At 33.2% G+C, this 13,904-nt stretch overlaps 1 protein-coding gene and 1 pseudogene across 1 annotated transcript; one reads left to right on the forward strand and one right to left on the reverse strand.

Moving 5' to 3' along the window:
- Positions 1–5,002: 5,002 nt before the first annotated feature.
- On the reverse strand, positions 5,003–6,727 carry LOC104585981 (FBD-associated F-box protein At5g22730-like). The gene is made up of 3 exons (XM_010243053.2): positions 5,709–6,727; positions 5,442–5,606; positions 5,003–5,338 (listed from the first exon to the last, which is right to left on the reverse strand). Exons 1-3 carry the CDS (start codon positions 6,708–6,710, stop codon positions 5,003–5,005), a joined length of 1,503 nt encoding a protein of 500 aa, XP_010241355.1. The 5' UTR covers positions 6,711–6,727.
- Positions 6,728–7,069: 342 nt separating this feature from the next.
- On the forward strand, positions 7,070–7,668 carry LOC104585980 (SKP1-like protein 11 pseudogene; annotated as a pseudogene).
- The last annotated feature ends 6,236 nt before the right edge of the window (positions 7,669–13,904 follow it).

Below are 13,904 nucleotides of genomic sequence, written 5' to 3' on the forward strand. Positions count from 1 at the left end.
ATAATAGATGTACAAGTAGGGGAGATGCTCCCCATATGCGGCTGGTTCATATTGTGAGGTCGGTGTGAAGAGTAGTCTCTGATGAATAGATCCAAACTCTTCTATGGGAGCCCATCCCATCTCGATTTAACGAATTGGAATCTGCTCCTCAGACAGGGCACCTCACAAACGACCTCACAGGCACATCCCACAGTGCAAAGGGAACATCTCCCGTAAATAATAATACATAAGTACGAGAGATGATCCTAATGTATGGTGGGATGTGCCTGTCAGGTCGGTGTGAGGTACCATGTGTGAGGAGCTGATCCGGTCTCCCATTTAACATGGCACATCTCATACATGGCGGGTCCAAGTCTTATGGCAAGATGGACGGTCCCAACTTTGTTGGCAAGAGATCCCAACTCGAATCAGGCAGCACATTTGACTAAGGTAGCATTATTCCTTTGCACTTAAACAATGATTAACCTATTAAAAGTAACATTTAGTATATTGTGCTTAGACCTATTTATGGGTCAGGTATCTTGACAGGCCAACTCGACTTGACATGTTCTTTATCATGCTTGGACATTATTTTAAGCCTACAGGCTCAGGCTCAAAATACTGTCTGACTTTTTTTAGGTCGAGCTTGGATTTTCTCAAAAAAGCTCAGCCTAAGCCTAAGCCCAATATTATTTTTTATAATAAAAAACATGTTTGATTATATTATATATATATATATATATAATATTTTTTTCTTTGTTCTTCTCTTTTCTTAAGCCATAATGAAATCCTTAAACATTTTTGGTTTCTAAGGTCATTTAAAATAAATAAATCAAATTTTATTGAGTATAAAATAAAAAAATATATCTTTTTTCCCAATTTATAGGTCAAAGGCCGAGCTTTGGGCTTTTATAGCAAGGTTGAGCTCATGCTCAAGACTTAGGCCCAATGTTGGGGCCGACCTCGAGCTCAGGCCTGAATGCATTTCATTAATAAAGAGGCAAAGCCTGACTTGGACCCGACCCGTGAACATGTCTAATGGTGTTATTCTTCTCCATTTAGCACCTTGAGATTCGAACCTCTAATGTTGACCCATAAATCGATTTATTAAATTGACCACATATTACCCCCCTTATTGTACAAGGAAACTATGGAATATGCCACTCTCGGATCCTCTTATCATTTCACATTTTTTTACTGTTATTTAATTATTTCTTTATTTATTTAATTAATAGTAATTAGTTAAAAAATTTATTTAGTTAAATAATTATTGATTTGTTCAATTAAATTATATTATTTAATTATATATGTGATTATTATCTAATTAATTTAATACTATTATAAATTTAATTATTTGATTATATAAGTTAATAATAAAATAACTATAAAATCAAATAATTCAATAATATTATTAAATTAATTAAACTAAACATCTAAGCTTTTATTTAATATTATTTAATAATGTAAATAATTAATGTTAATTTAAATAATATTATTTGATTAATTAAATGTTTAATCATATTTAGTTATTTAATTATTATTTAATAATTAATATTATTTATCATTTTGGATACTATTATAAATTATTTAATATTAATTAGTTATTTGAAAAATTAAATACATAATAGTACTTGCATTTTTAAATTCTAAATTAATTATAGTTATTTATTAATTATATATTATTGTTTACTAATGATTGGTGGTTTGGACATTTTGGTAATTTTGTTTAATCAATTTAACATTTCCTTCCCACAAATTAATTCATTTTTTATTCCTTTCTAATCACTTCACTTTTTCGAAGCAAGTAATCAACTAGCGAAGGGGCCCTTGCTTTGAAGGGGTTGGATTGGAATTGTAACATTGTTATTTGCTACATTAAAAAAGGTAATGGTTTCTTAATAAAAACTTCCAATTATAAGTACTCAAGTCTTGAAACTCATATAAAGACTTAAAAGAGACCATCATGTGCTCGTTTTTTAAATATTGCTTCAACAAAGCATCTCATATAAAAGAACATGATCATATAGTGATAGTTCTGAGTTCTACTTCATAGCTGTCATTTATTTCACATCGAGAACTCCCAGCTGATCGGACGATAGGACTGTTTGGCCTGGGAATCGTCTAGGCAACCGATTCCGTTTTACCCAAAACCTAGTCCTTGGCCAAAAATCGTTGAATAATTGTTACTTGCCAATGTACTATCACGAGTAAAATTATTAGTTGTTATTTCTCAAAACTCTTCATTTATAAGGGTGCAAATGAACCTAATCATTTATAGGGTGCAAATGATCCGATCCTATTTGGTTGAATTCGGGTCACCCCTATTCGGATCTTCGGATTGGATAATAGGATCCGATTAGAAATTGGATCGGATTCTGATCACCCCTATCCTATCCGATATATATTATATACTTATAAATATATATATATATATAATACATATATATGTTTTTTATTTATTTATAAATATATTTTTATAAATTTGTTATATTATTTATTGACTTTATAAAAAGACATGTATATATATGATGAAAATAATTAAAAATATTTGTATTTTTGTTTTTACTTTATTTAAATTAGTATATTTATTTTTCTTTTAATAATTATTAATTTTTAAATAAAACAAGTCGGATCGGATTAGATCCGAATAGCTGACATACTGATAGGATTCAAATTCAAATTGAGTCCTATCAGATTTGATTGGATCTTCAGATCGGATCGGATCCAACATAACTATATCAGATTGGATTCGAATTACCTTGATTTGAATACGATTCGATCCATTTGCATCCTTAATCATTTATGGTGATATTTGACATCAATGTCGATTTCCCCAAAATCAGTGCTATGTTGGAGCCATGTCAATATTTTAGGAATTGGTATTGAAATTTCTGTTTGGTTGATGATTTTCGAAAAATTGGTAAAAAAATCAATTCTTTAAATCAGCCCTTTTCAAGGATCACCATTTTGGTAATTCCTTGATTCCCAATTGTTTCTTATTTTTTGAGGATGACATGGCATGGAATAATAGCTCTAATGCAAATCATCTCTTGAGAATCAGTATGGCAAAAATGATACAAAATAACAAAATGCACTATTTTTTAAAAAATCAGTGGTTTCAAAACTCATTGATTTTTGAAAATTCGGTAAAAAAGAATCAGCACAAATGCCAAACATCACCTATATCTCAAAACAATATTTTCTACATTTGGATGTCAAAAAAGAAGCAAAAAATCACAAATTTTCACTATACTAGTGGAATGGCCCGTGCGGTGCATGGGATATTTGATATTGATGGTGATGTTTGACTATGCTTTTATATTTCGGGCATAAATGAAAGTTCACATATCGCTAAAGTCCTAAGACAATTATATAATACATAAAAAAGACTATCCTCACAAAATGCCAATATCTGAATTTTATAATATGCATAGAATGTTGGTTGCAAATGCATCAGATTGAAACATTAATGCATCAAATCAATGATAAAATTACACTCAACAACATTATATACAGATAAAATTCATCCAAAAATTTATGGAGAATAGGAGATGCCACTCTTAACCGATCTCCTGCTTTGTGATAACTAGACCTGTTCATGGGCCGAGCCCGGCCCGACCAACGGACCTACAACTTGGGCCCGAGCCCGGCCCTAATAAAAAGCCCGAAGCCCGAAATATAAAAGTGAATTAACAACCTTCTCAAATAAAGAAATTTATTCAAATGGACATCACATGGGGTTTTTACTTAGGTTTAACTATAGGTCGGGCCGGGCTGGGCTCGAGTCGGGCTATTTCGGCAAAGCCCGTGCCCGGCTCGAATTTTATGTGGGCTGGGCTTTTTGACCCAAGGTTAAACCTGTGGGCCAAAAAGCCCATTCAAGCCCGTCCGGGGGTCGGGCCAGGCCGGCCTGTCGGGCCACCCGGCCCATGAACAGGTCTAGTGATAACCTAAAACCTATGAAAATAATCACCATTAATAGTTATACCTAGAAACATTGAATACTATATTATCAACGAAATGAATTAAAAATGATTTCTATGAGGCTTAAACCTACTGGTCAACTTCTAACACTTAGACCAACTTAATTAATAGATACAACACAAGTGGCATGTGCATATAAGCAATATATATTTGATTAAAATCAAATTAGATTATCGCATATTGGATAAGGATAAATTTCCAAATGCAAATTTCAAATAATTTGATACCATTTGCAACCTAGGTACATTGCGGAAATCAGGATCTCCTACCCATGTCTAGCCACAACACTCTACCCCTGTGCATTGGGAACATCTCCCCATGCATAATACTATGCAGGAGGATAAGATGTTCTCCATGTGTGGCTGCGATGTTATGTGGGTAGATGTGGGGAGGGGATGCGGACTCACATTGAGGGACCAATAGTTGAAGTATAGGAAATGCAATTAAAAAAGATGTATAACAATATGCTTTGTATAAATACGGATACAATGGATAACTAAGATACACATAAATACGCTAGGGAAATTCAAATAAGTCCTAGAAATTGTAATAATAATAATAATAATAATAATAATAAACTTTAGATGATTATAAATAAGCTGTATAAACATAAGAAATGCATACTTCAATATTTTATGTGAAGTGTGAAATAGGACAAACTTGGTAAACATTGAAAAATGATGGAAGGAACTAAAATATGCATTGATATATCTCAATCTTTAGAAACTAATAAATATAATCTGTATTGACATTTATAAATATGTACATTTCAATAAATCAATTTTTAACAATTACACCAAAATATATATAAAAGAAAACTCAAACTTAAAAATTCAAAGAAGAGACTGATCCAAATCCATATTATACAAAATTTAACTCGAATTATTCAAAATTCAGAGAGATATATATCAAATTATCATGAGTGTAAGTAAAATTTCTATAAAAAAAAATTATCAAAGATAGAAGTATGATTCCAATCCATCATAACACTAACTAAATACAAGTTTCTCAAAAAAGAATCAAACATTCATCAACAACCTCAGGATTGCACTGCTTTAGCTTTCAACCTATTCCTTGCAGATTTTATTACAATGGAGACATGGGTAGAAGCCATTGGCAGGGACAGCAAGCCTCTTGTAGAAGCTTCTCCTTTTGGTGAGCACTCGTCATGTAACTGGATCACCATGTTTTCAAGCAATGAAATTTTTGTTAGGAGTAACTTGGCAAACTCTATTTCAAGCACATGCCCTCTGAAACCCTTCATCTGCACTCTTCTCAAGGAATATGAGATCCAGTACTCCCGCCTCTCCCAAAACTGAGACACTGGATATGGTAGACAATCGTGATCTGATTCAGACATCCTTCCATCATCAATCTGAAAGAAAGAAAGTTTAGATTAACAATATAATCAATACTTAAGAAACAGACCTCAAGATTAATTCAAAATATATATTAGCTAGCACTGTCTCAGAGCTCACCTCAATATTAAGTTCTTGAAGACAGAAGCACCATCTAAAGAAGAATGCAATTATAGTAGCCTGCCTTACATCCTTCAAATTAACCTTGATGAATAGTCTCCTCAGATTATTGAATGAACATGTGTACTCATCGTCATAATGAAGATTATGACTGGTACGAGGTTTCTGTGATCGATGAAAAAGTAAAGAGATTAAAAGTATGAGAAATTGATCGACTCGATCATCATGCATGAAATAGCAGTTTACATGGAGGAAACAGAAGCTTACCACATAGAGACCGCTACAGGATTCGAGAATTTCTGCAGTTTTCGTATATCCGCCTCTACCAATCATGAAGTTCCTACGAAGCAGCTGCTGATTATTAACCATGCGGAACTCCCACTGATGATTTGGAAAAAAGTTCTGACCCCCTTGATGATTGATGCGAAGTTCTGTGAGCTTGGGGGTATTAAATCTGAAGCCGTGTGGACAGTGCACAGTATCAATCACCAAGCTTGCAAGATTCATGGCTTGAATATCAATTTCCTCCCATTTGCAGATGAAGAAACTAATCTCTAAGCTCTTGAGATTTCCGCAATTAATCCAAAGCTTTGATAAACCACAGCACTTACTCAGGATCAAGTTCTCTAATGCGACGCAGTTAGATATGATTTTATTGAGAGTATCATCCGAAAGGCAGACGCTCTGGAGATTCAGAGTTTGGAGGTTCGCACAATTCTCAAAAGGGGAGGCATCCCTTAAGAAGTATTTATTCAATTCAAGCACACGCAGAGATTGACAACCAAAGATGCCCGGCGGTAGGTCGTTTGATATTTGTTCTTGTTCAATAATTACCGGGAGGAATAGTAGATCACCCAGATCATGAGGATCATCAACGCAAGTGAGAGCAAGCTCCTGAATTCGTCGTCTCCTATCTCTCAGGTGTTCAATCCATCCTTTCACGTCACCATTTTTGTTATGGCTTAGATAATGGGTGATCCTACAGCTACAGATATTACCACAGTGAAGTGAAAAGACGCAGTTGATAATACGACTGACCTGATCAAGACTGTATCTTTTCTCTGTGAAAGAATCAAAATCGATGTGCATTATCCACCTCCATAGATGCTTCCATCGCCGTGATACTGCATCTGTTCTTACTGCTTCTTCGATGGGCAGCCTTGAGATTATTAAGCTGAGAAGTGAAACGGGTAGACGGTTTATTATCGCATCAGTCACTTCCTTTTCTTCTTGCAAATCTTCTTCTATATCCATGTATACGATCTCCATCTCTTAAACAGAACGAAGTAGAAGAGAAGAAATTAAAATGGAAGCAAAGCCTCTGTGTTATGTCAACACAAAGAAGAAAACTCTTTTTACGAGCCCAGCTTAATTTATTTCCTTAAATAGGAATAAGAAACCTAAACCTAAACGAACTCGACCTCACAAAATTATATACTTTCCTTTCTACACATGGAGTTGCAGTCATAAATCATAATCAAGAAGTCTATACGTAGAAATAGAGTTCTGTTCGAACACGCATTGAGAGGAAGAGGAGGGAGTTGCTGGGTTACTATAAATTGAAGAGACCACCGAAAGAGCGTTGGCATCAAAATCTTCAAACTCTCTCTTCTCCTCCTCATCTGTTTCTACTGCAATGGCCTCCTCCTCCTCCTCTTTGCCGTCGCCCTCGTCCTCGTCCTCGTCCTCGTCCTCGAAGAAGCTCGTCCTGAGGAGCTCCGACGAAAAGCACTTCGAGGTCGACGAGGCCGTCGCCCTTCAGTCTGAGATGATCAAGCAAATGGTCGAAGATGGTTTTGGTGGCGATGTGATTCCGTTGCTCAACGTCAGCAGCAATATCTTATCCAAGGTGATTGATTATTGCAAGAAACACGTGGACTTTGATTCCAAGAAGAAGATGGACGATTAAAGGGAAGAAACACGTGGACTTTGATTCCAAGAAGAAGATGGGACGCAGAGTATATCGACGTCGGTGTCGATGAACTTTACCATCTTATAATGGCTGCCAACTACCGTAATATCAAAGGGTTGTTGGATTTGACTTGCCAGAAGGTCGCTGATACGATTAAAGGGAAGAAGCCGAAGCAGATTCGGATAATTTTTAATATAAAAAACGACGTTACGCCTGAAGGAGAACAGAAGATACGAAAAGAACACAGTTGGGCTTTTGAGTGAATCTCCGATCAAGTAGAGATCGGCAAGTGCCCCAACCCGTCTTAAAAGATACATAATTAATTTTCAAGCCCGACCCAACCTAATAGGGTCTAATCCGATACCAACCCGACCCGACTAGTGGCATTTCAATTGTATTTTTCTACATGTTTAGAGTTTTTCCATTTAAAAGGAAAAAAACCAAAACCTCAGAACACCAAGTAAAAAAATTAAAAACTTGTGCATGTCTTTATACAATTACTCTCGCTTAATACCACCATTTTCTTAACGATTCAACAAACAATAATAATTTGATATTTCTTTTCCTCATAATTGTAGTACATATAACAACTGCATGAACAAGTAGATTATAAGTTAATGATAATGTGGCTGTTCATTAAATTACTCTGGTTAATTAGGGTGCAGCAATTAACATATCAGTTGTTGAGGGGGTAGTACTACTTGGCTTAGAATATATAATGGCACCGGATTCCTCCATCAGGGTTGGAAGGAGAAGTTCTTGGAGGCATGGCATTTGTCGACGGGCGTTATCTCGGGACTCCCTCCCCCATGGTTGGGTTCATCATGTGCGGGGCCAAGGTCATCGACCTAGAGCTGTGTATGTGCTAAATCAGGCTTGCGTTCCCTTGGACTTTTGCTTGTTTCCTTCTTTTTCTAAAAAAATACTATATGCCTTGAGTAGTCAAGGTCCCTTTTTGTTAATAAGAATAAAGCTTTTTCTATAACTCTAAGCTATTGCAACTTATCTCGCAAGATTCTTTAATTAGGAATGATCAATAGATGAGGCCGCTTGACCAATGCCTTTTACGCGACTTAGGATAGACAGGTAGTTGAAGTGGCCTGACCAAGGCCTTTACGTAAGTTGGTAGCCATGGTTGCTGGTTGCTAGACCTAGACCGGGGATTGCATAAAAGGTTCAGTTCTTTGATTCCTTGGTTGAACCACCTAGTGTCTTGTAGGCAAGTCACATTTTTGGTAGTGGATAAGTGGTAGGATGTCGGTGCGATGACTCAGTCACCATGGCTAAGGGTGAGAGCTCTACTATTCTGTTGAGCTGGCCTTACGGATGCAAATGGATCAGATCAGATTTAAATCGGGGTATATGTATGTATGATCCCATACTATAATCGTATATATGGTATGACCCAAAGATCCCATTGGATCTCACAAATATAATATTTATTTGAATCCTAATCCATCAAGAATGTCAGATATTCGAATCTAATCCGAGATTTAATTTAAAAAAAAACTAATAAATTATTAAAAGGAAAAGAAAATATAATAATTTATATAAAGAAAAAAATACAAGTATTTTTCAACTATTTTCATCATATATATATATATATACATGCTTTTCATAAAAATAAATAATATAAAAATTACATAAATTCATATATATATATATATATATATATATATATATATACATAAAGTAATAATTTTTTATCATATTGAAATTTTAATTGAATCAAATAGGACTAAATCCCTTTATTAGTCGAATGCAAGTTCTAACATCTAAATCTGGGATAATTGAATTTGAAGTCGAATAGGGTATCAAACTTCTAGAGTCCATTGGCAGCCCTAGCTATGTACTATACAAGCTGGTTAGGTGCAATTGGGTGGGTTGGGTTGAAGGTCAACCAGGGACCAACCCTAAAGGTGCAAATCTTTGGCTTAGGGGTGGATTTGAGCCAAGCCGAGCCGAACTAAATATTTGGCTATTCGAGCTTAGGTCGCCAAAAGACCATTAAGCTCAAGATTGAACTTGATTCAAGATAGACTTGAGGTTGAGTTCGACTTGACTCAAAAGCTCATAAGTTCGAGCTCAGCTCAGCTCGAGCTCGACGGTGAGCCAACTTTCCTATAAAAATAAAGAAAATATACAAATAAAAAAAAAAAGCTCTACTTGGCTCAACTCAACTGTGATCCAAGTTTCCTATAGAAATAACAAATTATACAAATAGAAAAAATAAGCTCGACTTGGCTTGAGCTCAATTTTGAGCCAAGCTTGCTATGAAAATGAAATATTATTTTTATTTAACATATAAAAGCAAGAATTGTAAAAATAGTTATTATCATACATATAAAAACCAAAATTATTATTATTATTATTATTATTATTATTGTTTTTATTATTATCCTCTATAATTCTGATATTGCACAACAATTGAAGAAATTAAAATAGAAACAACAACAGAAAATGGAAGCTAGCAAATCCTTTGTGTCTGTCAACAAAAAGAAGAAACCCTTCTACGAGCCCAGTTGTTTCCAAATTACCTTCCGCATGCTTTCTGTAATATCCATGTCGATTTCCTATATGTAATTCGTCAGCCCCTTCCCAATCGAACTCAAATTTGATCCTCACAAAATTGTCGGTAACGCCGTCCTCATATCACTTTACAACCATGCATTGGGAATATCTCGTTGCATGTTTTTATTCATAGGAGATATTCCCGATGCATAACTGCAAGGGATTGTGAGAACAATGTTATAAAGAGCAAATTCGAACTCAACCTAAACAAAGACAATCCTACACAAACACGAAGTAATATGAATTCCTCTACAAGGACTTAGACAACATGCTACTAGGGCTGTAAATAGATGGGATTCGGATTGGAATTAGTTGTTTCCGTATCTACATTCGATTATGAAACTTCTAAATATGCATCCACATCCAATTATCATGTTAGATTTTATATCAGATTTTGATTTAATCCACAATCATCTATCTCGTTTTGTTTAAAATGACAAAATTTTAAAACTTTGAAAATTTTAATTATTTTTAATTAACTTGTATATGCATAATAATGTATATAAATATAATACATTAAATATATCAATTATAAACTTTATACAATTATATATAATATCTTTATATACATAATTATATTGTATAAATATATAAAATAATAATTTTTATTTGATTTGGATTTTAATCGGATTGGAGGGGGTTAAATCCGCATCAGATCTGATTGTTAATCAGATGCAAATTCTAACATCTAAATCGGGGATAATAGAATTTAGAGTCCATTGACAGAATTCAAATCAGCCCCCCACAATGTACCACAGCATATTCCTGCCGTGTATTGGGAACACCTCTCGATGATAATACCTGAAATGATGAGATCATCATCAGAAGATATTTCCAATACACGGTGGGGATGTATTGTGGGACATTTGAGGGGGGGAGGGGGGGCTGATTCGGTCTCCCATTGACAGCCCTAGCTATGTGCTACACAAGTTGATTGGAGTGCAATCAGGTGGATTGGGTTGGTTTAGGTTCAACTCAAAACCAACCCTAAATGTGCAAACCACGGGCTCGAGCATGGTTCAACACGAGGTCAAATCAGAGATTATCAACCCAGCCCAATCAATGCCTACCCAACACTACTCGGGCTGGGCTTGGGCAGAGGTTGGGTTTTGTCAGCCTTGGATGGGTTAGTTGGGTTTGAAAGAATTATAAATATAGTTTTTTTAAGAGTATAAATGTTTGAAAATAACTACAACCATCGTTTTGTACAAATTTCATTTGTAAATGTATATATGCCTAGTTTGTAAATATATATATACCCTAGCCCTACATTCTCCTTGACTTTTCTCTCCTCTTTCCTTCCCACCACCCCCATTAAGCCATGTCACCATTCCCAACCCAACTACCTAATAGAAATTGAAAACCGTTTAATTAATTTCTATAAAATTGAGAATTATATTTAACAATTATCAAAAAGTATAAAATTTATTATTATAGCTAATACCAAATGTAGATTGGGGAATAAAATATTATAATGTTGGAAAATGAAATTATTAATTATTTTATATTGGAAAATAAAAGATAAGTTAGTGTAATTTTGTTAGTAAACTACTTAATAAAAATTTAAAATAATTTTCAATAAATCTCCATAATTACACAAATGTAATAAAGTTTTCAAACATTTTCATAAAATAACATTTTGGAAATTAAAAGATATAATATTTTACTTTTGGAAAAAAATTGAAAGTTTATTTGGACAAAAATTGAAAGTTTATTTAAAATGTATTAAATAATTATTGGAATATTTTGGAAATTTTAGGAAATTTATTACATTTGATAGATTTTGGAAAACTATTGAAAAATTGTGTAATTTTCATTGTAAATTATTAAAGATAAATGTGTATGGGAAAGGGATAATTGTAATTTGAACCAATAATTACACAAATTTTTAAGATAAATTAGTATAATATTGGAAAATATAAGATAAATTAGTATAATTCTGTAAGTAAACTATTTAAAAAGAAAATAAATTATTTAATAATAATTTAAAAATAAATTTTCAAAATTAAACAAATTTAATAAATTTTCCAAAATTTTCATAAAATTATATTTTAAAAAATTAAAAGCAATTTAGTGTACTTTTAGAAATTTATCATGTGGTTGATACTCAGTATATCCTTTTGATCATTTTTGTCATCAAATTGAATATTGGATTGATGGGGAGTGGGTGCCTTACCTTGAACCCGCCCGACACTAGGGATGGAACAGGGAAAATTCGAGGATTTTGCATCCTTGATGAGGAGTGGGTGCCTTGCCCTGAACCTGCCTGACACTGGGGGTGAGGCGGAGATGGGGTAGAGTGTCTTGACTATGGAGTGGGGATAGGGATGGGGTGCCCCGCCACAAACTCATCCCGTTGCCATTCCTATATGACTTTTAATTATTAGTGAAATTAATAAAAATGTTAGCTTTTGTAATTATTTTTATTTATTTAAAGTCAATCAAATTTTCATTTAAAAATACTGAAAATAATAATGATTATTAAAATTACTACAAATGATTAATAAAATTAAATTTATTAAAAAATATTTATTTATATTAAATTAACAATAATTATTTTGTATAAATCAACATTAAATAAAAAATACAATTATTAAAATTTTAAATATTAACAATAAATTTGAATATTTTTATTTAATTAACAACAAACTTTGTTTATTAATTTATCAATTAATTAATAGTAAATAAAATTATTCAATCTTTTAGATTTTCCCATGTGTTGCATAGTGTGTGTATCTCTCTCTCTATATATAATGTATGTATGTAAATAAAATGCATCCATGCATGTATATAATTGTTAAGGTAGCTGGCTAGCTCAATCCGAGGCCTTAACCCAATCCCAATTAAGGTTTAGGTCAGGCTCAGTTTTTTTCCTAATCCCAACACAAAGCCTAAAAAACTTGCCCAACCCGTGTAAAAACTCTTGTTGAGCCTACCCAAATTGCAGCCTCTCTCCTTCTCTCTTCAAGAAAAATAAAAGATCTTTCAAAAGCTCAAGGAATTGGTCTTTTAAAGTCAAGACTGTTTGGTAACATGTGCTGATAAATATTTTCAAAAATAGAAATACCGTTTGGTAAGTTTTATTTAAAAGTATTATATAATTATTACATAATATATGTTCATACACGTTTGGATCCTATTAATACCTATATGAATGAAAAAAGCACATGGACCCTTAAAATATTTATTATTTTTATTAATTTAAATTACTTTTATTATTATTTAATAATTTATAAATATATTAATTCTTTTAACATTTTTGTTAATTTAAATACTTTGTTAATAAATTTAAATGCCTTATTTGTGACTTTGCAATTATTTAATACATATTAATTTTAAGTAGTGTTTTAAAAAATGACCTAAAGGTTGAACCATTTTTGCCTTTGGGTCGCATGTCATCAGTTTGATTGTCCGGGTTTTTTTTTTTTTTGACATGGATAATTGTCTGGGTTTTAAAAACTGAAACATCAACCTATGTATATAATATATATAAATACCAATATATGTGTACATATGTATAATTATATTTTGCATATGATATATGTATTTATATGTGTTAATTTATGTTTAAATATATTTTTATTTCAGTTTTTAATTTTTATTTGTAAAAAATGGTTAAAACTTAAAAATTGGGATTTCAAGCCAAATGGTTTTTTTAGCAAAAAAAAAGGGCAAGATGCTCTTTGGGACACATAGATCTCGAAAAGTTGCCCTGAATTGCTATAGAAATCACCCCGACTAGACAACTAAACAAAAAGTCATGGCCTCTAGAAGTTTGCACATACATTGTGTGTGTAAGCCCCATTGGCCTCTAGAAATCACCCCGACTAGACAACTAAACAAAAAGTCATGGCCTCTAGAACCTATGGCCTGGTGACTGGGTCGAATGGAGTTCGTCTTGGTCAGTGCAAGCCCCATTCGAATAGTTATAACCTTGCATTGGGAATATCTCCATACTTATGTGCTTTATTTTATAGGGG

The sequence above is a fragment of the Nelumbo nucifera genome, chromosome 3 (assembly GCF_055504915.1).
Source record: "Nelumbo nucifera cultivar China Antique chromosome 3, China Antique-T2T, whole genome shotgun sequence".
Taxonomy (NCBI): domain Eukaryota; kingdom Viridiplantae; phylum Streptophyta; class Magnoliopsida; order Proteales; family Nelumbonaceae; genus Nelumbo; species Nelumbo nucifera.